The sequence below is a fragment of the Micropterus salmoides genome, unplaced genomic scaffold, assembly GCF_014851395.1.
Source record: "Micropterus salmoides isolate LMB-PRFRI ecotype aquatic unplaced genomic scaffold, ASM1485139v1 Ms_hic_scaffold_2, whole genome shotgun sequence".
Classification (NCBI taxonomy): domain Eukaryota; kingdom Metazoa; phylum Chordata; class Actinopteri; order Centrarchiformes; family Centrarchidae; genus Micropterus; species Micropterus salmoides.
In genome coordinates, this window is record NW_024041150.1 from 10,315,244 (window position 1) to 10,339,158 (window position 23,915).

Consider the following 23,915-nt stretch of genomic DNA (forward strand, 5'->3'; position numbering starts at 1 on the left):
CCTCAGTACCTGAATTAACAGGTCATACTGATTCAATTACGTCTGGACTTGTTGTGACAACGTCTGTCCCTGAACCAACCAATCCCACTGACATAACAACCGCTGAGCCTGACGAGACAACCACATTACCAGACGTAACTGCTCAGACAGACACATTAACATCACAGCCTTCGGAGACCCTATCAACATCTCAACCTACAGGTCCAACAGACGCATTAACCTCTGAGCCTACTGGTACCACCTCAGTACCTGAATTAACAGGTCATACTGATTCAATTACGTCTGGACTTGTTGTGACAACGTCTGTCCCTGAACCAACCAATCCCACTGACATAACAACCGCTGAGCCTGCTGAGACAACCACATTACCAGACGTAACTGCTCAGACAGACACATTAACATCACAGCCTTCGGAGACCATATCAACATCTCAACCTACAGGTCCAACAGACACATTAACCTCTGAGCCTACTGGTACCACCTCAGTACCTGAATTAACAGGTCATACTGATTCAATTACGTCTGGACTTGTTGTGACAACGTCTGTCCCTGAACCAACCAATCCCACTGACATAACAACCGCTGAGCCTGCTGAGACAACCACATTACCAGACGTAACTGCTCAGACAGACACATTAACATCACAGCCTTCGGAGACCCTATCAACATCTCAACCTACAGGTCCAACAGACGCATTAACCTCTGAGTTTACTGGTACCACCTCAGTACCTGAATTAACAGGTCATACTGATTCAATTACGTCTGGACTTGTTGTGACAACGTCTGTCCCTGAACCAACCAATCCCACTGACATAACAACCGCTGAGCCTGCTGAGACAACCACATTACCAGACGTAACTGCTCAGACAGACACATTAACATCACAGCCTTCGGAGACCCTATCAACATCTCAACCTACAGGTCTACAGATACAGTAACATCTGAACCTACTGGTACCACCTCAGTACCTGAATTAACAGGTCATACTGATTCAATTACGTCTGGACTTGTTGTGACAACGTCTGTCCCTGAACCAACCAATCCCACTGACATAACAACCGCTGAGCCTGACGAGACAACCACATTACCAGACGTAACTGCTCAGACAGACACATTAACATCACAGCCTTCGGAGACCCTATCAACATCTCAACCTACAGGTCCAACAGACGCATTAACCTCTGAGCCTACTGGTACCACCTCAGTACCTGAATTAACAGGTCATACTGATTCAATTACGTCTGGACTTGTTGTGACAACGTCTGTCCCTGAACCAACCAATCCCACTGACATAACAACCGCTGAGCCTGCTGAGACAACCACATTACCAGACGTAACTGCTCAGACAGACACATTAACATCACAGCCTTCGGAGACCATATCAACATCTCAACCTACAGGTCCAACAGACACATTAACCTCTGAGCCTACTGGTACCACCTCAGTACCTGAATTAACAGGTCATACTGATTCAATTACGTCTGGACTTGTTGTGACAACGTCTGTCCCTGAACCAACCAATCCCACTGACATAACAACCGCTGAGCCTGACAAGACAACCACATTACCAGACGTAACTGCTCAGACAGACACATTAACATCACAGCCTTCGGAGACCCTATCAACATCTCAACCTACAGGTCCAACAGATGCATTAACCTCTGAGCCTACTGGTACCACCTCAGTACCTGAATTAACAGGTCATACTGATTCAATTACGTCTGGACTTGTTGTGACAACGTCTGTCCCTGAACCAACCAATCCCACTGACATAACAACCGCTGAGCCTGACGAGACAACCACATTACCAGACGTAACTGCTCAGACAGACACATTAACATCACAGCCTTCGGAGACCCTATCAACATCTCAACCTACAGATTCTACAGATACAGTAACATCTGAACCTACTGGTACCACCTCAGTACCTGAATTAACAGGTCATACTGATTCAATTACGTCTGGACTTGTTGTGACAACGTCTGTCCCTGAACCAACCAATCCCACTGACATAACAACCGCTGAGCCTGCTGAGACAACCACATTACCAGACGTAACTGCTCAGACAGACACATTAACATCACAGCCTTCGGAGACCATATCAACATCTCAACCTACAGGTCCAACAGACGCATTAACCTCTGAGCCTACTGGTACCACCTCAGTACCTGAATTAACAGGTCATACTGATTCAATTACGTCTGGACTTGTTGTGACAACGTCTGTCCCTGAACCAACCAATCCCACTGACATAACAACCGCTGAGCCTGACGAGACAACCACATTACCAGACGTAACTGCTCAGACAGACACATTAACATCACAGCCTTCGGAGACCCTATCAACATCTCAACCTACAGGTCCAACAGATGCATTAACCTCTGAGCCTACTGGTACCACCTCAGTACCTGAATTAACAGGTCATACTGATTCAATTACGTCTGGACTTGTTGTGACAACGTCTGTCCCTGAACCAACCAATCCCACTGACATAACAACCGCTGAGCCTGACGAGACAACCACATTACCAGACGTAACTGCTCAGACAGACACATTAACATCACAGCCTTCGGAGACCCTATCAACATCTCAACCTACAGGTCCAACAGACGCATTAACCTCTGAGTTTACTGGTACCACCTCAGTACCTGAATTAACAGGTCATACTGATTCAATTACGTCTGGACTTGTTGTGACAACGTCTGTCCCTGAACCAACCAATCCCACTGACATAACAACCGCTGAGCCTGCTGAGACAACCACATTACCAGACGTAACTGCTCAGACAGACACATTAACATCACAGCCTTCGGAGACCCTATCAACATCTCAACCTACAGATTCTACAGATACAGTAACATCTGAACCTACTGGTACCACCTCTGTACCTGAATTAACAGGTCATACTGATTCAATTACGTCTGGACTTGTTGTGACAACGTCTGTCCCTGAATCAACCAATCCCACTGACATAACAACCGCTGAGCCTGACGAGACAACCACATTACCAGACGTAACTGCTCAGACAGACACATTAACATCACAACCTTCGGAGACCATATCAACATCTCAACCTACAGGTCCAACAGACACATTAACCTCTGAGCCTGCTGGTACCACCTCAGTACCTGAATTAACAGGTCATACTGATTCAATTACGTCTGGACTTGTTGTGACAACGTCTGTCCCTGAACCAACCAATCCCACTGACATAACAACCGCTGAGCCTGCTGAGACAACCACATTACCAGACGTAACTGCTCAGACAGACACATTAACATCACAGCCTGCAGAGACCACAATGCAATCCGGATCTACAGGTTCTACAGATACAGTAACATCTGAACCAACTAGTACCACATCCGCATCTGAATCCACAGGTGTAGAGACAATTTCACCTCCTCAACCAACAGGTTCTACAGGGAGCATATCATCTGTGCCTGCTAGTACATCCTCCACCTCAGTCACATCTGAATATGCTAAGACTACATCATCAGCTGAAGCCACCTTTACAACAAACTCACCATCTACCCATCCAACTGGACCAACATCCTCACCTGCAACAGAATCAACTACCAGAACACCAAACATAACACCAACAGACCTACCTACTGGACCATCCTCTACTTTAACAACCATACCATCAACCAAAGCACCAACCACAGTACCAACAACACCACCTGCCACTCCAACAGAAGTCACAACAGTAGAGCCCTACAAGTGCCAAAATGGGGGATATTTTAATGGATTCAACTGCACATGTCTTGGTGGATTCACTGGAAAATTTTGTCAATTCATTGAATCTTTTGAGCCAGGTACTGTCAAATTCTTGCAATTTCTGTATGACTAAAATATACTGATCACAATTTTTTATTAGCCATTGTCCTCAGTTTTTCATTTATGGTGTCCAATATGTTTGATTCTCTTTTGCAGTTGCACTCAACAGGTCAGTTGCGATTAATATGGTGATCGATCAGACCTTTAATGAAAAATATGAAGATAAAACATCAACTGAATACAAAGAGTTTGTTGGAAACTTCACAGAACAGGTAAACTAATTGGATGAGTGTTTTATAACAGTGTAGGTACTGGCCTAAGGAGGAAGGATCTTGACATAATCGAAAATAAATACAGAAATAAATAAATGTTGAATAAATAAATAAAAATCCTATTAAATATAAAAAAATATAGTAAATAAATAAATGTAGGCATGAATTAAATTATACAATAAGACATACATGTATATATCTCTTTGGATTAGCTTGTTTATTTATTCACCTTTGTAATAATTTCCATTTTTATTTATTGTCCTTTAATAATAATCATCAACTCTATCTATTAATTATTTCTTTTTAAAATGTATTTATTTATGTCTGTGTTAATATTTTTGTCTGTTTTATTCTTCCTTTGCATTTTCTACCTCTCCTTGCTTTCCCCCTTTTCTGTTTCTCTATGCATTTCTGCCTCATTATGCAAATGAGGGGGGACTGTGTCTCAAGGGGTCAACTTCTCGCCTATTGGTTGACCACCAGTCAGATGGCAGGGGTTGACCCTACGTGCACACATCAACAAAGTTGACAACAAGAGATGGCTTCCTTCCATTAACTGTGGTGTTTAGCAACACTATTTGAAAACAACACTACCAGCCATGTCTTCATTTTTTTTCGCATGGACACTCTAACTTACAGTGTTTTCAGTTAGCAACATACACGGACAAAGAACTGCGGGAAAGTAAGCTGTTGTTTGTGAGAACCACATGGTCAGCTAGCCACACCTAAATCTGGAGTGCACTTGTATTTGAGCCTTTACGGTAAGTGCACCAACACAGAGCAACTCTGTTTCAGCAAAACCTACATTCAATCTGAAATTTAACCGTCATGCTGAACACTGAGAAAATGACAGGATAAAGTCTCTAACCCTGCCTGTCAGCTAGCTCTGCTCTGTTTAACTGCATTTACTTAAAGGGCCAAATACGTGTGGATTTTGCTGCTGCTGGTTGTGGTCAGTGTGTTTCCCACAAACAACAGCTAATTTTACCGCAGTTCTTTGTCCATGTATGCCGCAAACTGAAAACACTGTCTGTCAGAGCGTACACGCAAAAAAGTAATAAGACATGGCTGGTAGAATTGCTAAACGCTTCAGTTCACTGATCACCTCACTGAAGAAAGCCATCCATAAGGAGCAAAGCTTCTTAACCTGACCTTGAGATGGAAAAAGGGGAGCCGATAAATCGGCTAGAAAATGCAAAGGGAGAAAAAAACTAAAACACTAAAACACACAAATAAAAAAATAACTGCCAATAATAATTATTGTATTTTTGTGCATTTAATCGGATGTTTATTTATTTGTTGACCATTTATTTATTTCTGTATTTATTTTCTGTAATTCCAAGATACAGCAACATATATGCTATTGTTTAAGTGTGGCAGTATGTTGTAACATTGGGGACTTTACAAAACTAGTTGTGTAGTGACTGTAGAAAAAGCACGAGAGTAAATCTGCATTTATCAAATGTAGTGGGCTGAACCAGAAATCATATTTTAAATTATTGCAACTGCTTTGATTTTAGATTTTTGGCAAGTGACCAAGATAAGCAAATCTTAGTAAAGTGAAACTTTTTTGTGTAAATTTCTGTATTTGTGTAACTTTCTGTGTTTATGTAACTTTCTGTGTTGTTGACTCTGTACTTGGGCAGAGCGATAAGGCTCATAGTAATGTTGCAATTGTTTTGGTGGACGTTGCAATATGATTGGGAATGATGGTTCGCCATGTTTTGATCTTGGTGGCATTTCAATGAACCTGGTCAGCCTTAGCTCATTTACTGGGGATTTTACACTACTCCATTTAGTACAGACAAAGTTCATCTGAAGTTGGATAAATGATCAAGGATACACATATGACATTTTATATGACCATTGTTCCTCCATTCTATAGAAATTCTATTTTTATTATATTTATGTTATGTTGTTGCTATTTCAGATGGAAACATATTACCTGGGAAAGAAGATAGCAAACTTTAAAGAAGTGGTGGTAACTAGTGTCAGGTAATACTTCTACAATCTTTCAGAAACAAAACTCAATGTATTTTTCCAGATTTCACTGGGGGCAGCCGCGGCTTAGGGGGGCTGTCGCTTATTAGAAGGTTGGTGGTTCAATCCCCTGCTCCCCCAGTCTGCATGTCAAACTGTCTTTGGACAAAATACTGAACCCCAAATTGCTCCCGGTGGCTGTGCTATCGGTGTGTGAATGTGTATGAATGCTTTGAGTGGTCGAAAGGCCTAGAAAGGCATTATATACAAATACAGACAAATACATATACAAATAAAGTTATTTTGTTTGTACAAAATGTTTCTGTTTAAATATGACGGTGATTAATTGCCAAGTGCTTTTTAATGAACGTTTCTCTCTTGTTCTTTTCTCTTAGCCGTGGCGGTCCTTCAGTCCGATTCTCAGACAACACTGTTGAAGAGGTAAATCAATTAAAACACCTTGCCAACAAGATATTGAATCTGAGATCAGTTATTTTTAGCGATTAATTGTTATTTCTTTTTTTTTTTCAGATGAGATTATCAGCCATGATTGTCTACAGTATCGCACCAAGCGCCGAAGGGTAATTATAGCACAGACACCTTTAATGATTTTACGTTTAGGTTGAGACAAGAAGCGAAAGTGCCCACTTGCTTTCATTGCCAAATTATAGAAAGAAAAAAGAAAGAGAGTGAGATGGGGAGAGAAAACACGTCCACAGGGATCGAGCAAAAGTGTTATGACTTGAAAACTACTGTCTGTGTTGGCAGACCGTTGGCCATAGGAAAAGTCCATTTCACTACTTTCTTTGCACAAGTAGATTCCACAGAAATGTGTGGTTTTGGTACATAAACACTGCTTATACAACCTGCTATGGTGCTTCTATGGTAGCTGAGAGAGCTTCATGCAATGCAAATAGGCAAAACACAAGCAAATTGAGAAACACATACAACCATTTTATAACACATTTGTGGCATTAAAATGTGCAAATTGAGAAACACTGCTAAGAATGAACAAGTGTGTTTCTATAATACAGAAGAAGAATATAGAAAGAAAAAATGTAACTCTATAAATAAATACAAATGAACCCAAATACAATAAAAAAGATTTTTAAAAAAAAGGTAAAATAAACAAATAAAACATGGTGTAAATGGATATATTACTGTGACATTACTGATTCTGCAAACGACAGATCCTCGGGTAAGTTTCTAAATATAATGACTATAAATTAAATATAATGAATTCAAGAAGAGATTATATGAAAGCATGTATGACCTTGAAATTCGGTCCGACTCTATAATGAGTCATGCAACAGTCAAATCTGGACTAAATCAGTTTCCCAATCTCTTACTGTCAATATTGCTAGAAAGTAGCTTAATTCTAATATAAAAAAAAAGGTTTCATAAATCTGAAACTTTTAAAGCGTCTCTGGCTTCTCTGGGATAATCGACAAAATAAGGGAATGTCCGACTTACCCGACATTTAAGACTCATGTCAAACGATGGCTCAACTGACCTCTTTTTTTATGTATGTGTGTGATGTTTGTTTCTTTATTAGTGTATTACTTATACATGTGAGTACGTGTGTCATGATTGGCAGAGTGAAGGCAGAGGTGTGGACCCAAATGCAGACGTAGGTGAGGAGGATGCAGTTCAAACAAAGATTTATTTACAAAAAGACAAACAGGCTAACGCTGGGAGCTCAGCGGCAAATGTTCAAACAAAAGGGAACTCCAACTCCAAACAAAACATAATCCAAAGGGAAGAATCCGTGAACAAAGTACAAACCAATGAAGTAATCCAAAAGGGCAGGGAAGGCACAGAACACGCAACACGGACGACGCAGATAATGCAGATAATACAGACAATACAAGGACGTGACAAAGACTGAAGAAAACTGGGGACAATATATACACAGGTAAACGAGCAGGGAGGGAAGCACAGCTGAGATACATCAAGTAATCAGACAAAGCTAGACAAGGACACCAGGTAAAGAAGGTTACCAAAATAAACAGAAAGTAAAGTAACAGGAAAGGAACACACAAGGACAGATCTACCAAAGTAAAATGCAAAAACATGGAAAGACAGCAAAATCAGGACACAGACAGAGACGAGACCAAACAGGACACGAGACTACCCTAAAACATGGAGATAAGACTAAGGACTAAGATGAGAGATAAGACAGTTACAAAGAAAACTTAAAGCGAATGAGCCAAAATAATAAACTAGACTGCAAAACTCCAAACCATGACAATATCAAATAAACACAGGAAAAACAACAGCACAAAACCTAATCCTAACAATGTGTGTGTATACAGACAGTTATAAAATAATTTGTCCATGACTCTGCACTTTAGTAGGGCCCCTTCTTGTTGTACAGTCAGTGTCACCCTGCTATGTTGTCCCGCACGAGGTACAGCACTGAATAAGCACTGAATAAGCACTTTAATACATTGAATTAGATTTGATTGCTTGGGATGGCACTTTAAGCCATTGTATTTTAATTCAAAATATGCTTTGTTGGTGAAGTTATATACTATTATTTCTATCTTTATTATTGTTAGTAAACACCTATTTCAGCCTGAAAGTGAGGAACAAAGGCTTAACCAAATGTACCCAAATCAGACTTGACACTGCTGGAAGACAAGTGGTTGATTTCCATCTTGGCCTTTCCTATTTTTTTCTCATGTCAATTAATTCAGATAAATCATGGTCAGATATTTAATGTAACAACTTCTCCAAGTGGGAGAAAGGTAGGGACATGTCCATACTAAATTCTGCGCCCTTGCAGACAACAAAGTACACAAAGCACACAAGAATTTGAAGCTCACAACAGTGTATTATACATTCAGTGCTCAATATGATACCCACAGGTAAGCCCCCAATGAATGAGTTTGAACTTTAATCTCAGCAACCTAACAAAAAATCTTCTCTTCGGGATTCCAGCAAGGAAAAAAACACCCTTTGAGATTTGACATTTGAGATTCATTTAGTAAAAATAATTTAAAAAATAGTACACTACATCACGATATACAAAGCATTCATTATGTTACAATATGCAGTTCAGGAACTGGTTACAGCTAAGTAAATCATAAAGTTACAGTAATCTGCTGTAGAGTGCAAGGTGTTAAACTGTATGAATTTCTTTCTGCCTCAGTGTTAGAGTCACACACGACGTGATTTTGTTTATTCCAAACAATGCCAGCTCTGAACAACTATATATGGACGATTTCAAATCCATTAAGGAAGCTGTTTACGAACTTGTTAACTGCACGGGAGGTAAGTGTACATAATCATATAGTGTACAGCATGCACTAGTCACAAACCAAACGCTTCATTAGCAACAAACATTACGTTGGATTAAACCATTTTCTTTTTTTCCTCTGATTAAAAACACGTTTTAAGATATTGTGGTATTCATAATGCAAGTAATCTTTTGTCTTCTGAATTTTCAGATTGTCCTTACAGTGTCATATCTCCGCCCAAAGTGAACACAACAGAAACAGATTTGAGATGTAAGTATTACTGCTCTGAGTGTATGCATACATGAAATTCATTAGTGATTATTGACATGCTCGTCACCAAATACCTATTCCAATTCCTACATTTTCTTTCACATAACTGTTGACATAATCTGTCATGAATTTCGCACATGGTCCAATTTGCTTTGAGACTTCATATTTTCCTGCTTAAATGATTCAGTAATACATTTAAAGCAACATCATGTAGTATTTGTATTTGTATTTGCTTCAAAATCATGTTGATGGTACACTGACTGGTTATAGGGTGAATGATGTCACTATCATTGCCGCTATGGCACTATGTAGGATTGAAATCCTGGGCACAATTTCTATCATGAGAACATCGTAATGCTGTACAAAACGGAGAGGGTTAGTTGTAAGCGATGAATCTCAGTTTCATGTTACCAAAATTGCTAGATAACACTTGTGATTGATTTGTTGGATAGCTTGCCAACTGGTCTCGGTTATGCTCTCTTCTTCTCTTCATAGCTTGCTCCATCATTGTCCTTATCAGTCTCTTTAACTCTGCAATTAGTTAACATTATGTCCAAAAAAGCTGCAGAGCTGATTATGTTAACTGATCGTCCAGCTCCTGCTCGATACTGGCGCCATAACTGTCTTTAATTTCTGTCGCTTAACAACTTAAATTCCATTCTGGATTTTACAGGGAGCCAGTGCAGAGAAGCTAATACAGGAGAAATATGATCTCTTTTCCTGGTTCTTGTCAGTACACACGTTGCAGCATTCTGGATCACCTTAAGAAGAGTCTTAAGGAACATATTCTAGCAGCATAATAAGAATTGCAGTAATTCAGCCTAGAAGTAACAAATGCGTGGACTAGTCCTGATTTTTGCAATATTACATAAGTGAAAAAGGCAGTCCTTGAAGTTTGTTTTATTAAAGGACATGTTCTGATCAAAGATAACTCAGAGAATCCTCACGGTGGTGCTGGAGGCCAGGGCGATGCCATCCAGAGTAATTACATCTTTAGTCTCGGATGTGTTTGAGCCCAAGTACACTAAGTTCAGTTTGATTATTTAATTTAATATCAGAAAATTACAGGTCATCCAGGTTTTTACATCCTGAAGAAAGCTTGAAGTTTAGCTAACTGATTAGTTTCATCTGGCTTGAGTATCATCTGCATAACAATGAAAGTTTATGGAGTATTTCCTGATAATATTATCAAAAGGAATCATATATAAGTGAACATGATTGGTTCAAGCACAGAACCTGACTAACTTTGATGTGCATGGAGCATTCATGTTCAAACTGAGATCAATCTAATGAATAGGACTTAAACCAGCTTAGAGCGGCTCCTTTAATGCCAATTAAATGTTTCAGTCTCTGTAACAAGATATGGTGGTCAATGGTGTTGAATGCAGCGACAAGTCCTTTGTCTGATGCAGTTAGAAGGTCATTAGTAATTTTCACCAGTGCTGACTGAAAATCCTCAAATAAACTACTAACTGACTGGCGACTGCTTTCACACACCACTGAAGCCTAACCATAAAGTTAAGTCTATTTAAAGTAAAATATCATGTTGTTTAAATTGCAGACTACAGTTAGGCTTTCATTTCATGTACTCTTTGATAGCATTGCTGTAATGTTGTCCTCAATGTGAAGAACCGCAAGTAATGAACCTTATGTCTCCCATCTTTGACTACAGCCAGTTCGGAATTCTCCTTATTGCAGAAATAATTCTCTCAGAGGTGGCAGATCCAACAGGCAGAGTCATTGCCAACTGGAGCATCTTGTAGAGATTTGAACAGCTGTCCTTTTTAACAGTCTTTTGAATATGCTTAAGTGAAACAGGGACGACAGTAACATGCTCCATCTCTGCTCCAACAAGGAAAGGGAGAATTTTTAGCAGCTGTGCGTATTTTTAAATGAGAGTTTCAATTCCATTTTTGTCACATCTGCACACTGCTGCACATTCCCATGCAAGTTCTATTGACTCTCCCGTGAATCGTCGGTCCAGTTCGTTGATGAGAGTATCGAGCACAGGTAGATACAGGTGCAGCTGAAATTCAGGTGTCTCATTCTGTGACATTTGTGTGCCACTTTCAACAGTTTCTCTTTGGCCTACAGTCGTTGTAATCAGGGAACTTTGGAGGGAAGTGTAAATGCATATTTGCAAAGCTATTGACAGTGCGCTTACTGAACTTGTACGACCAGGCTGGGCCAGTTAAAGTCTAGTCCCACCTTCACCAGCTTTTTAAACTTACTAACAAAAAATACTCTATTAACTTTCTACTATAGTCAATAAGTTTGCAGTCAAAAACTTATCTGGAGACGGTCAAGAGTCAGTGCAAAAGAGTTTATTCCAATACAGGACAGATAAACCCGTACAACATCCCGGCAGGTCGGAGGATGGTGTCAATCCTGTGGTCTGCAGACAGCCTTATATATCCCCCTCTGGGCTGGTTTCCCCCCTACTCTCCCTATGGTGAACTTCTTATCCTCTGCTGTCATGCCGCTTACATGTGTTGTTTTACAAATTAACACTGTTTTCTGCTGTCATTCATTACTGTGTTGTTGGTTTTCTATATTTTTACATTACTGGATAAGAAGTTCTCCATTACATTTCGACTTCAGTCTCACCGTATTTTTTTGAAGTTTTCATGCATAATTTGACACACAATTGTATTTCCTCAAAAATTAATACAAGAATAACATATGTAATGCTGTATCTTTCATTAATGCTTGGTTTCTTACAGTAATCTTGATGTTGTGCTGGCTGTTTTCTGCTTATCATCTATCTGTCTTTTTTGTCATTCACTATCTGACGCGTATTTATCAAGCATCTGTCGCCTTTTCTGTTCAGCAAAAATTCCTTCAGCACGTTCGCTCAAAGTTCACACAGGCTGTAATAATCAGAGGTTGGAAGTTGACAGTCAAACCCTTAATCAGTAAGTAAACATGTAGTCTTAATATCAGCAGACTAATACATCAACAGTTCCTCATGCAGTCATAACAACAATAAATAACAGCAGAGCGAAGCATGCACTGTCACAGCGTCAGCAGATTTTGAACACCTGCAGCCTCTCCTGCAGTCATAATCTACAGTAGATGACAGTTGGACAAGGCATGCATAGTCTCAGTGTCTGCAGTCAATGCTCCCACTCAAGGATCTAACCACAGTGAGCTTGTTTCTGTGTTCATGACTACAGTTCACCACTTCTAAGTAGAAAATAAGGCACATCTAGGTAATGTAAAAAGATTAAAATAATTCAGAATAATCAGTGATGACTGTTCTTTGACTGCACTGATGTCTGCACTGCTCCCCCTCTCTGTGTCCTAGGCATGCCCTCTGCTGATCATGCTATTTTTAACCATAACCTGACTTTGTGGAATAAGCTGGTGTCTTTTGTGCTGTGTGCTGGAGACAGGACATTCTAACTGTGATGGACTATATTGATGGATGTTTTGTAACACAATTTTCACTAATTCTGCTTCTACATTTTCCTTTGCTGGTGTCTTGGTGCTGTGTTACTGTGCTCCCTCACTCTGCTCCCAAAGCACACGTGCTTGCTTACACACATACATGTGCTACTGCTGAGCCTGGGCAGTTACATACAAAAAGGAGTGCATACAGTTTTAACACTGTGATCCTAACTTTACATGATAAAATAACACTTTAACTGATGGCAATGTAGACCACCATCGCTCTAATAATTCATGATAACAATTTAGGCTATAATGCTTTATGTCTTTGTTTCTCTTACCAGCTTTATGCGAAAGGCTTTTGGACAATCCAGACATTGCTGAATTCTACGAACCTGTGTCTGCTGAAGGAAAGATCATTTGTGTGACTGCATGTAATAGTCAACATTCACATCATAAAAAATGCTACAATAAGGGAATCTGCAACGTATTCAGCAGCACTGGACCTTATTGCGAGTAAGTTCATTCAGTTTGTTGCTTTTATAAACTTTCTTGTGTAATAAACAGAACAATAACAGCATTTGTTCAATTCCCTGTCACCTCATACCGTACAAATAGTGCTGCAAAGTAATGAACAAACTAATGTTTGCATATTTTTCCAAGTTTGTTATGTATCAGGTCTTTACAGGCATTCACTGCGCCAAAGAAATCACACCTGCTTTTCTACTTTGTTTGTGCTAACTTGTCATTAATCAGAACCATTCTACATGAATGGTTCTTTTTGGACGTTTGCTGTTGCACCACAACAACCTTTTTGAAATGTCCCACCCCAGGCTGTGATTGGTAGATAAAGATAAAGTTCAATGGATAGCACTGTGGCCTCACAGCAAGAAGGACGCAGGTTCAAGACTCAGTCATCCTGGCCTTTCTGTGTGGAGCTTGTATGTTCTGCCTGTGTCTGTGTGGGTTTCTTCCACCAACAACAAAAACATGTTGGGTCCTTCAATCAGTGCCAGTAACCAGATAATGATAAACATCTTCACATCTGCCTGTTGCTCCGTTGAGGGATGGGTTAAATGCAGAGAATGAATTTTGCAACATGTATGTGACAATAAAATATCTTCTTAAAAACCCACACAATAACTAAAAAAATCAAATCATTTTGGGCAATTTACAAATCCCGGCAGGACATATTTTGTAGGTCCCAAAAAGAGGACATGTCCGGGAAAAAGAAGACACATAGTCACCGTAGTTACTAAGAATCCATTGTGTACCCTGCCGACTCATGGCCAAAAGATGCGCAATTGTCATTTATGGACTAAAACACATCGGTGCTTGCTCATTGCTCTTGGTACCAAAGGTACCATAGGTAACGGGAATCCAACACGTGGAAGATTTAGACTCGTTGAAAAGAAAAACAGTAAGAATACTGCATGAAAGTACTTTGCCTGAGAGGTGGATTATCAGGGACTAGTTATAAATTCGCAAAAACCAGTTTGCAGTAGTATTCAGTATGAACTTTTCAGACTAAAGGAGGAAACAGTTCCACATTAGCAAAGTACCTCAAGGACACACATCCGGATTTATTTACAGAAATGAAGGTGACTGTGTTGCAGTTCACCTTAACAATGTTTATGTTCCAAAATGCAAATATTACTTTATGTTAGTGTTTGTAATGTGTCTTCTCAGAACATGGTGGTTGATGTTGGTATGCTAATTGTCATTTTTGTGCTGGTTTATAGTTTCAACCATAAATGAGGAGGCTGTTACATTTCTAACGTTCAGCTATAGTTTACTACAGTTTCACACACTTTTGTCATCTCCTGTTTTCAATCACATAGAGTTTTGTAAAAAATTTAATTTTTCCAAACTGAAATTTTGTCTTCTGTCTCTTTAAGAGAATTTTAGAATTTTTACACCACACATTGGTATGGTCACAGTTAATGTTTGGGGACGTCAATGCCATCTTGTCATCATCTTGTCCTAGTCCAAAGGTTCCAAAGGAACATATTTAATCATTGTTTTATTTAATGAAATTTACACAAATCAATACCATCTTTACATTTACATTTTCCCATTTAGCTGAAGCTTTTATCTAAAGCGACTTACAATTGCAGAATACTGTAAGTCAGAGGTCGCACGCCTCTGGAGCAACTAGGGGTTAAGTATCTTGCTCAGGGACACATTGGTGGATGTTGTGTTGTAGTGGGAATCAAACGTTTCCCAGACAAAAGTCACATGTTTGTTTCATGTCATCACCACCCCAAATTTGGAATACACTTGCAGGACTGAGAGATTCTATTCTAAGTGAGCAAGAGCAGTCAATAAACATTTGTCCAAAAATCATTAAATATTGGTAGATATCTTGAGCAAGATTTTGAGCACGACCCATAAGGTTGCCACAAATGCCAAAAACATGTACCTCGAAAATCACACAGACATAACTTCACCATATTTGGTGCACCTGCTCTGGTGGCGAGTATTAATCGAATTCCTAAGTGTCGTTTTGATTGGGGTATGTGGGCGTGGTCTATTGATCTTTATCTTTTGTGCTCAGTTTGCCATGAGCTGGAATGCGCTAGAGACATGAAACTTGGCACCATACTGTAATTGGAAATGATGTGCACCAATACGATCCCACCAAAACCTGCCCCCCCTCAAACCTTGAGTCCTGAACATACTCAGTTTTGTTCACATCCAATAAAGGGAGGGTCTACTAGCAGTAATTTGAGTGTGCAATTATTTAAACGCTGCATATAGTGTAATGATGAAACAAGACTCATTGATCTCACTCACAGAATTAAACTTGCTGAAATGACTTTTCTCAGCTTTGTGAAGCCTGCAACCCGCTCATTGCTGCCTACGGCTTTAGTTTTGGGTAACTGAGCCGTTTGATTCTGTTGAGCATGAAAAGGTTTGAATCTGGAATCACACCTTGCAGCTATATTACACATTTAATGAAACATTTCTTTGTGCTGCTTTATTGAACTTGTTTAGCAATAGTTTAACTTTGCTCTTCCTCCTGTGTTTCAGGTGTCAAAATGTGAATTCCACTTGGTACTTGAATGATGACTGTAGCTTACCTATACAGAGGACTGCTTTCTACGCAGGGTTAAGTGTGACCCTTGTATGTCTGTTGGTGACTGTGGGAGCCTTGACTGCATACGTACTGATCAACAAAAACAAGCAAAAACAGTAAGCAGCTGTCTGTTGATTACACATATGATGTTACTATGTGCAGTAGGAGAGAATTAAAAGCTGTTGCTTGACTTTTCCATCCTGGGAAAATACATTAAACATTATACCATTGCACCATCAACATAGTTGACATCAGTACTTCAGATTAATTTGTGCTTTAGATTGCAGAATTTGATTAAATAATAAGAAAACAATCTCTCTTACTATAAAGTGATAATAATTTGTCACTAAAAAGTCTATTTCAGGTTATACAGTGTGAAAAGCGGTATTAGTTTAGTACAATAATGATTAAATGTAAGTGTATTTTTTATCATATGTTTTTGAAATGTAAGTACTTACTGATTGAAATTAGCTATATGGTTATACTTATCAATTAGTTATCTACTGTATTGTATATTTTATTGTATTTAGTTAAAAGTTAGAACTTTTGTAAATGCTCCGTACTTGTATAGCGCCTTTCTAGTCTTTTTGACCACTCAAAGCGCTTTTACACTATATCTGCATTCACCAGTCAAACACCTTCATACACTGAGCCTAAGTGCTCAAACGGAAACTAACATTCACACTCATTCGTACACTGGCGGAACAGCCAAATCACACTTTGACACGCAACCAGGGGGAGCCAGGGATTGAAACGCTGACCTTCTGATTAGCGGACAACCCGCTCTACCTCCTGAGCCACAGCCGCCCCAATTATTGTTAGTAGTATTGTGTAGGTGCAGAATACTGTCACCACAAATCCAAAGCTTTTTCTCAGTTTAGAAAAAAATTAAGGTCTATGGCTAAGATAGGTATATATCTTTTTATATCAGCAGCTGTGGCTCAGGAGGTAGAGCGGGTTGTCCACTAATCAGAAGGTCGGTGGTCGGATCCCCATCCCTCCCAATCTGCAGTTTCCCTGTGTGAATGATTAGTTTATTTCTGATGAACAGTTGGCACCTTGTACGGTAGCCACTGCCATCAGTGTTTGAATGGGGTGAATGTAACATGTAGTAAAATGCTTTGAGTGGTTGGAGGACTAGAAAGGTTTACAAGTAATGAAATGATAAAATATTTCCTCTGTGTCTGCAGGAAAAGAGACATAAAAGAAAAGCTTGTGAATCAGTGGCTGAATGAGGACTTTGAGTGGTCCAGATCCAACAGTCTGACAGGCACTGGTAAGTTTGTAGTATATTATAAACACGCACGCACACACACACATTCGCACACACACATACACTTGATTTTGGTACAATTTGGTATTTGCTGTATTTTCCAAAGTGAAGCCTGCAGAACATCAGTGTGACACATGACAGGTGTTAGCAGTATGTGCTAGCTCAGATCAATGACACACTTGTTTCATCATTACATTGTACGCAGCCTTTCATTAATGGCGCACTCATAGTTTCGCTATTTCCCCCCCTTTATTCGATGTAAACGAAACTTAGTGTGTACGTTCAGGATCTAGTCCCCCATGTCTCCGCTGACTTAATCAGGATTGGTCCAATTCAACTCATGTTACACTGACATTTCAAGTCAATTGGACTAAATGTGCTTGTGGGTAGCTGCCTTTCAAAGTTTAAAATGTTTTGCCTGTTAATTATAGCACGACCATGAGCCTGACTAAGATCTTACTTTTTGTAAAGCATTTGCACATCATTTTCAGTTATGCAAAAAAGTTTCATGTCTCTAGCTCATTCCAGGTCACAGCAAATTGTGTGACAGCCAGGGGCGTAACATATTGGCATGTTAGCTAGGGGCCCCAATGCAGAAAGTAGCATAATGTCAGTATCAAATTAAAGTATTGAAAACTTGCAGATTTAAAACGACCAGCCACAGCGAAATGCACTGCATAGTCAACACCTAAATTAAATGAAACCAGACAGTATTCTATAAAGAAGAGGAGTCATAATAGTAAGGCTAAGACAGTGATAGACAAGCCTACTTGACAAAATCGGTGTTGGAGCACCATAAGAGCTTAAAACATAGCCTAACCGGTAGGGATGGGTACCCCTAGGCTATGCCTGCACCCGGTTGTAAGTTAACAGCTCACTTTCAGCTGCGATCTCAGGCTCTAATTCAAATACAAAAAACTTCCAAGCTGTCGTCCTTCCTCTGGTGATGATCTTATTTGGATGAGGAGCAATCTGATTCAATTTCAAAACAGTTATTTGAAAAAGAAAAAAGAAATCGATCTCCTTGCTTGTCCATAACAACAATAGGCTACAAATCAACTACTATGACTTCCACAGGTGGCATTTATGCAAGGAAGTACTCTATTTATATCGGTATCACTTTAAGGGTACTGGTTTTAGTGCTGATCTTCAGGGGCATGTAACGTTACTCATCATCATCACCGCAGTAGATGGCGAGCTGCTGTTGCTAACAGCAGGTGTCCTCTTCAGCTCTTCTTGCTCGCAATTCCTGCTTGCTGCTATTCCGTCTTTATTTTTAAGGAAAATGAATATTTTTGGTTGCTTTGCTTTTTCTTGCTCGACTGCTATAATATATATAATATATATAATAATATAATAATACATTTTATTTGTGTGCGCCTTTCATATAACTCAAGGACACTTTACAGAAAACAGTTAAAATAAAAAAAGATTAAGAGAAAATAGAGAATAGAGAAAAACAATTTAAAAAATAAAAGAAAGTAGTTCATCATGAAGCTGGTGGAAGGTGGAGTTATGTGGGGTAGGCCTTTTGAAATAAGTGGGTTTTGAGCAAAGTTTTAAAGGATGATAGGGACTCTGTCGAACGGATGAATAGGGGGAGGTAGTTCCAAAAGTGAGGCGCATCGTGTTTATTTCCCAGTTGCTGTCACTTCACTAGCTAGCTACTCTTCTGTGTGGATTTTGCTACGCAGATAGTCAATCAATATTAACTAGAATTCTGTGCGGGCCCACGTTACACATCTTTAACATACAATCCCATGAATTCATCCTTATTTGAACTTAATTTAGTTGTACCTACTGTAGAGTTATGTGGCAATGGAGTGTTTGTATGTCAAAGTATTTCATGTTATTGTTTTATTATTGAATATGTATTAAATCAAGTGTGAGACAGAGACACCATGGAGTAAGAGGCTTAACTCAATGACTAATAGAAATACCTACTGCAACAACAGATCCACTGTATGGATACAATATTGGTTATCGGTTGTCAGATTACTTCACGTAAATTAAAATTATACCAACTTGAGAGGTAAATTACAGGCCCTGCAATGACTGTGGGACCCTATGCAACTGCATTCCCTGCATATACAGTGGTTACGCCGCAGACAGCAATGACAGCATAAAAAAGCTAGTAACGATTAATAGACCACAACTACATGCACCAATCGATATGGCTTAATACATCATACTACTTTGGCACCAAATTTGGTGAAATTCTTTCCAACAGGTTTAGAGGTCGAAGGATTCAAGATATGTATACTGACTTAGAGCCCGTTAGCTGTAATCAGCATAAAATGACATAAAATGGACAGGATAACTGTTTTCCTGTCACCCATTTTGCCTGCTACCCTGAAACCTTTAAAGACCTTTTTGTCTAATTTAAATTATTCCGTATTTACTGCAGTCTGCCTTTGTAGGTTGGTATAGATTTATGTGTTGTGAAATGTGAATCTACCATCAACCCTGACTTTTCAAACTATTTTTAGGAAACAAAAACCCTTCATTCACACATGAAGAAACAGCCACCCACAGAGAGGAGGCAGGTGATTACAGAGGTCCTGTACCATCTTTCTATCCTGACAACAGACAGTCAAGCCCATCAGTGAGCATGTACTCCGCATCACAAACAGCATATAGACACAATATGCCATCTTCTAGTGCTGGATACACACAGTCTGCCAGTCCAGCCCTTCCCCACGGAGACCTCTCATCCACACAGCCGGTCAGTGCACATCTACAGAAACACAGAAGATCAGTGTTTAGTGCTATGTAAGCACATTGACGTTTTTCTCATTTTGATAATTCTTGTTTCTATCTTTCCGCAGATGACAATCAGCAGGCCTCAGATCAGGACATCCTTCGATGCCTGAGCAGTGCATTGAAAACTAAAAGTCTCTACTGTTTCTTCAAACTGAAGACTACTGCTCTTTTTTATTTTTATTAATACCTGCTGCATTTTAGATGTTTATAATATTGCTTGATTCATTTATGTCTTAAACTGACACTAAGCCAAAGTGTTAATATACTGTATATACAGTATTAATGATTATATTGCCCCTGTCATCAATGCTACCTTTTTACAGCATCTAATCTTGAGTTTTGTTAACACTGGATAAGAGAGGTGTCAAAGTGGCTGATCATTTAGTATTCATTATTTATATGATAAAAGGGCAAGAGAACAAAGGTGATGAGCACCAAATACATATACTGCACACCCATATAAGACCAGTGAAAGAACGCTGAAGACAGAAGAAACATGTCACATATAGTGTATACTGTCAGTGTGGAGCAACTGAGGGTCCATCACTGCACTGAGGCCCTGACATGGTTCAGAAATGGGGACACTGATGGATTAACTGATAAAACTAGATTGGCACTCTAGAAGTGCAGGTTTCCGCCAAGGCCAATGGTCCAGTCTTCTTTAATATGCAAATCTGCAAGCGCAACCACTGTATATTTCTGGACATATTTCCAAAACTATCACATCAAAATCAAAATGTGTAATAGCTACATGGTCCACAGCACAAAATATTTTAGTTTCATAATAACAGCTTTAAATTGTGAGATGTCTTAACTTTTTTGTCCTAGTCTTTTTTGTCTTTTCTACATCTTCTACTTTTATTCTCAGTGTAATATGTAATATTTTATGGTAGTTTCTGCATTAAATTGTGTTTTCTAGAGATAAATGTGTTGTAGTTTGTTGGCCTAGTTATTACAAAGATTCTTTCAGCTCTGGCCAGGAACATTTTGCATTGCAATGCTTTTGGTTCTATTGTGGTTGCTATGGACTCCGCTGAAACCACATAGTTTGCAAAGAATCATTGAGTTATGTAGTTATCTGAGCTGTAATGTTATTTGTGTTAACTGTTTAATAATGTTCTTTCAATTAAAAACGTAGATTTTAGAGGAATTTCAGACCCAGTGATAATGTATTTCTTCTTCCGACAGACCAGGTGCATTGCTGCCAGAAACAAAAGGATCAATTGTTTCTCACAGTAGCCTACAAGGTGGTGAAATAGTGCTGCAATATGAGTCCTACCCTCTTCATCATATATATAGAAATACTTTGCAGAACAGCTGCAAAAGTCCATCTCCCCTTGTGTTACTCTGTAGGACACAGAGGTCAAATGTCTGACATATGCTGATGAGCTGGTTCTCGTGTCAGCCTCCAGAGAGGGCTTACAGAGCCTGGACATCCTCCAACAGTTCAGTAAAACATGGGCACTAACGGTAATATGGAAAACCTTTCAAGAAGATCCAATCTCTTAAAAATAAATTCACTTTAAGAAATATAGAAATTGAGCATCCATTTATCTTCCTCCCATAGTCACAGTGTAGATCAGATGTCCCAACTGGTGCACACAGAGCTGCAGACCTGGGCAGTCCCAGATTAAGTCAGAGACCCCGGCCGGGCGATATTATCAGCCAATATGAGCTAATTGCATTTAAATTGGTATCTGCATTTATAACCAATTAATGACTATTAAAAAAGAAATGGAGAAACACATCTTTCAGTCACGTCATGAGTGTTGCATAGTTTCATGAGAAAGCGCTCTGCAGCTGCCCTGGTGATAACAAAGCAATCAGCTGACCAGAGTCGAGCAGAGCATACAGAAACAACGACAGAGTTCACAATGAGTTGGTCATTTGCCACGTTAAATTCATTACCTAAATAATAAAAATAGCCCTCATCACTTCTCATCCAACGAAGGTTAAAGTCAAGGGGAACTGGACTTGGTTGAAGATACTGGAAGACGTTTCGTCCCTCATCCAAAGGACTTCTTCAGTTCTGACTGACTGGCAGGGAAACTCAGCTATTTAACCTCAGTGGGGTCGTTGGCCCGGGTCATCGATACCGCTGGTTCGTTAGTGTTCCTTGTTGCTGTGACGACAGTCGTTACAGTCGTTAGGACTACCTGTGGCCAAGACTGAACGACCATCGTTGGTATCTTGACCTGAGGCCAATAGGTTACGTTTGTTGAGTTTCCTGGGAAGTGATGAAAGGACAGCATTGTAAGTGGGGGATAAGTGGTGGCGTAGACCCCCTCCCCTGTTCAATGACGGCTTCTCAACCCTGGTGTAGATGCTTCCTTGACACCTCTTTCAAACCATCCATCTTCTCTGTCTAAAATGTGCACCTGGTGGTCCTCAAACGAGTGTCCTCTGTCCTTCAGATGTAAGTAGACAGCAGAGTCTTGACCTGAGGAGTTGGCCCTTCTGTGTTGAGCCATGCGTTTGTGTAGTGGTTGTTTAGTCTCCCCAATATACAGGTCTGTGCATTCCTCACTGCACTTCCTCACTCATCACTTCTCCTCTTAGTCCAGATAAGCCAGACAACATTCATGACTATACCAACCTACCCAATTGTCTTTGGAGACTGGCGTTTTTCTTTGCCCTCCCCCAGTTTCCTCCCGGGTCACAGCAGTATGTTTAATGTTACAGTAGGTGAGTGGTGGCGGCTGCGCTATTGCCAAACGTGATTGTAGATTTAATTCTGAAACAATGTGGCAGTTATTTCTCCCTTGTTCGTGACGAACTGACTTACTTAAATATTCTCTAGCATCGCTTACAGCAGCTAATGCCTGGTTCTTTGTTTGTGTGCTTGAGCTGAGTTACTCTGAGTGTTTTTTTTATGTTCCTGGCTTCTGCAAAATCTAACCAAGGATATGTTTACATTTTAACACTTTGTATCAGCTGGCTGTATTTTCAATGAGACCAAATCAAGTTCTTATTGCTCTGACTCCAGCACTGAAACACCACCGGAAACTTTTGTTGTTAGACCCATTTTTAAAGAGGATATCTGTACTGCTCTTAAAGCTATTGACCTGAAAACATCATCAGGACCAGACAACCTAGAACCTTTCTTCCTTTCTAAAGGTTGCAGCTGAAATTATAGCTAAGCATAGCATACATTTTTAATTGTAGTCTGCAGACAAATTCAATCCCCAAATTATGGAAAGCAGCCTATGTGCTTCCCTTGCTAAAGGGCGGAGACCCTTCTGATCTTCACAATTATAGGCCAATCTCCAAACTCTCTATTCTTGCAAAAATTTTGGAAGCTCAAGTAGACTTCAATTAAAAGAATACTTGGCAGAGCACAGCATTCCAACTGATGTACAGTGAGGTTTTAGCTGGACACAGAACTGTTACAGCAACTTGACATTATAAATGCCTTGGATAAAAAGCAACACTGCACTGCCTTATTTGTTGATCTGTCCAAAGCTTTTGACTCTGTTGATCATGAGCTACTGCTAAAAAGATTAATTAATATTGGAATAGGAAACACAGCAATAAATTGTTTTAACTATCTTACAGAGCGAACGCAATGTGTTTCTATAGATGGTCTTAAATCAGACTTTTCAGAGATTTCCAAGGGTGTTCCTCAAGGTTCAATTTTAGCCCCTTTTTTATTTTCTATATCTATAAATACTATTGGAAAGGAACTGCACCTTTATGCGGATGAAACAGTGATATATTCAGTTGCCCCTTCACTGAACCAAGCCATAAATGACCTTCAGTTAGCTTTTCAACACCTTCAAGTTTCACTACATGGCCTGAAGTTAGTGCTAAATACTAAGAAAACCAAATTTATGGTCGGCCCCAATCCCCAGATACTACAACTATTAACA

General features: G+C 39.6%; 1 protein-coding gene across 1 annotated transcript; it reads left to right on the forward strand.

The window, feature by feature from the left end:
* The first annotated feature begins 5,393 nt into the window (after positions 1–5,393).
* Positions 5,394–21,187, forward strand: muc3a (mucin 3A, cell surface associated). The gene is made up of 10 exons (XM_038730400.1): positions 5,394–6,044; positions 6,425–6,470; positions 6,561–6,610; positions 9,184–9,305; positions 9,482–9,541; positions 13,276–13,447; positions 15,965–16,126; positions 17,201–17,286; positions 19,773–20,008; positions 20,112–21,187. The coding sequence occupies exons 1-10, from the start codon at positions 5,962–5,964 to the stop codon at positions 20,154–20,156; spliced, it is 1,062 nt and encodes a 353-aa protein (XP_038586328.1). The 5' UTR covers positions 5,394–5,961; the 3' UTR covers positions 20,157–21,187.
* The last annotated feature ends 2,728 nt before the right edge of the window (positions 21,188–23,915 follow it).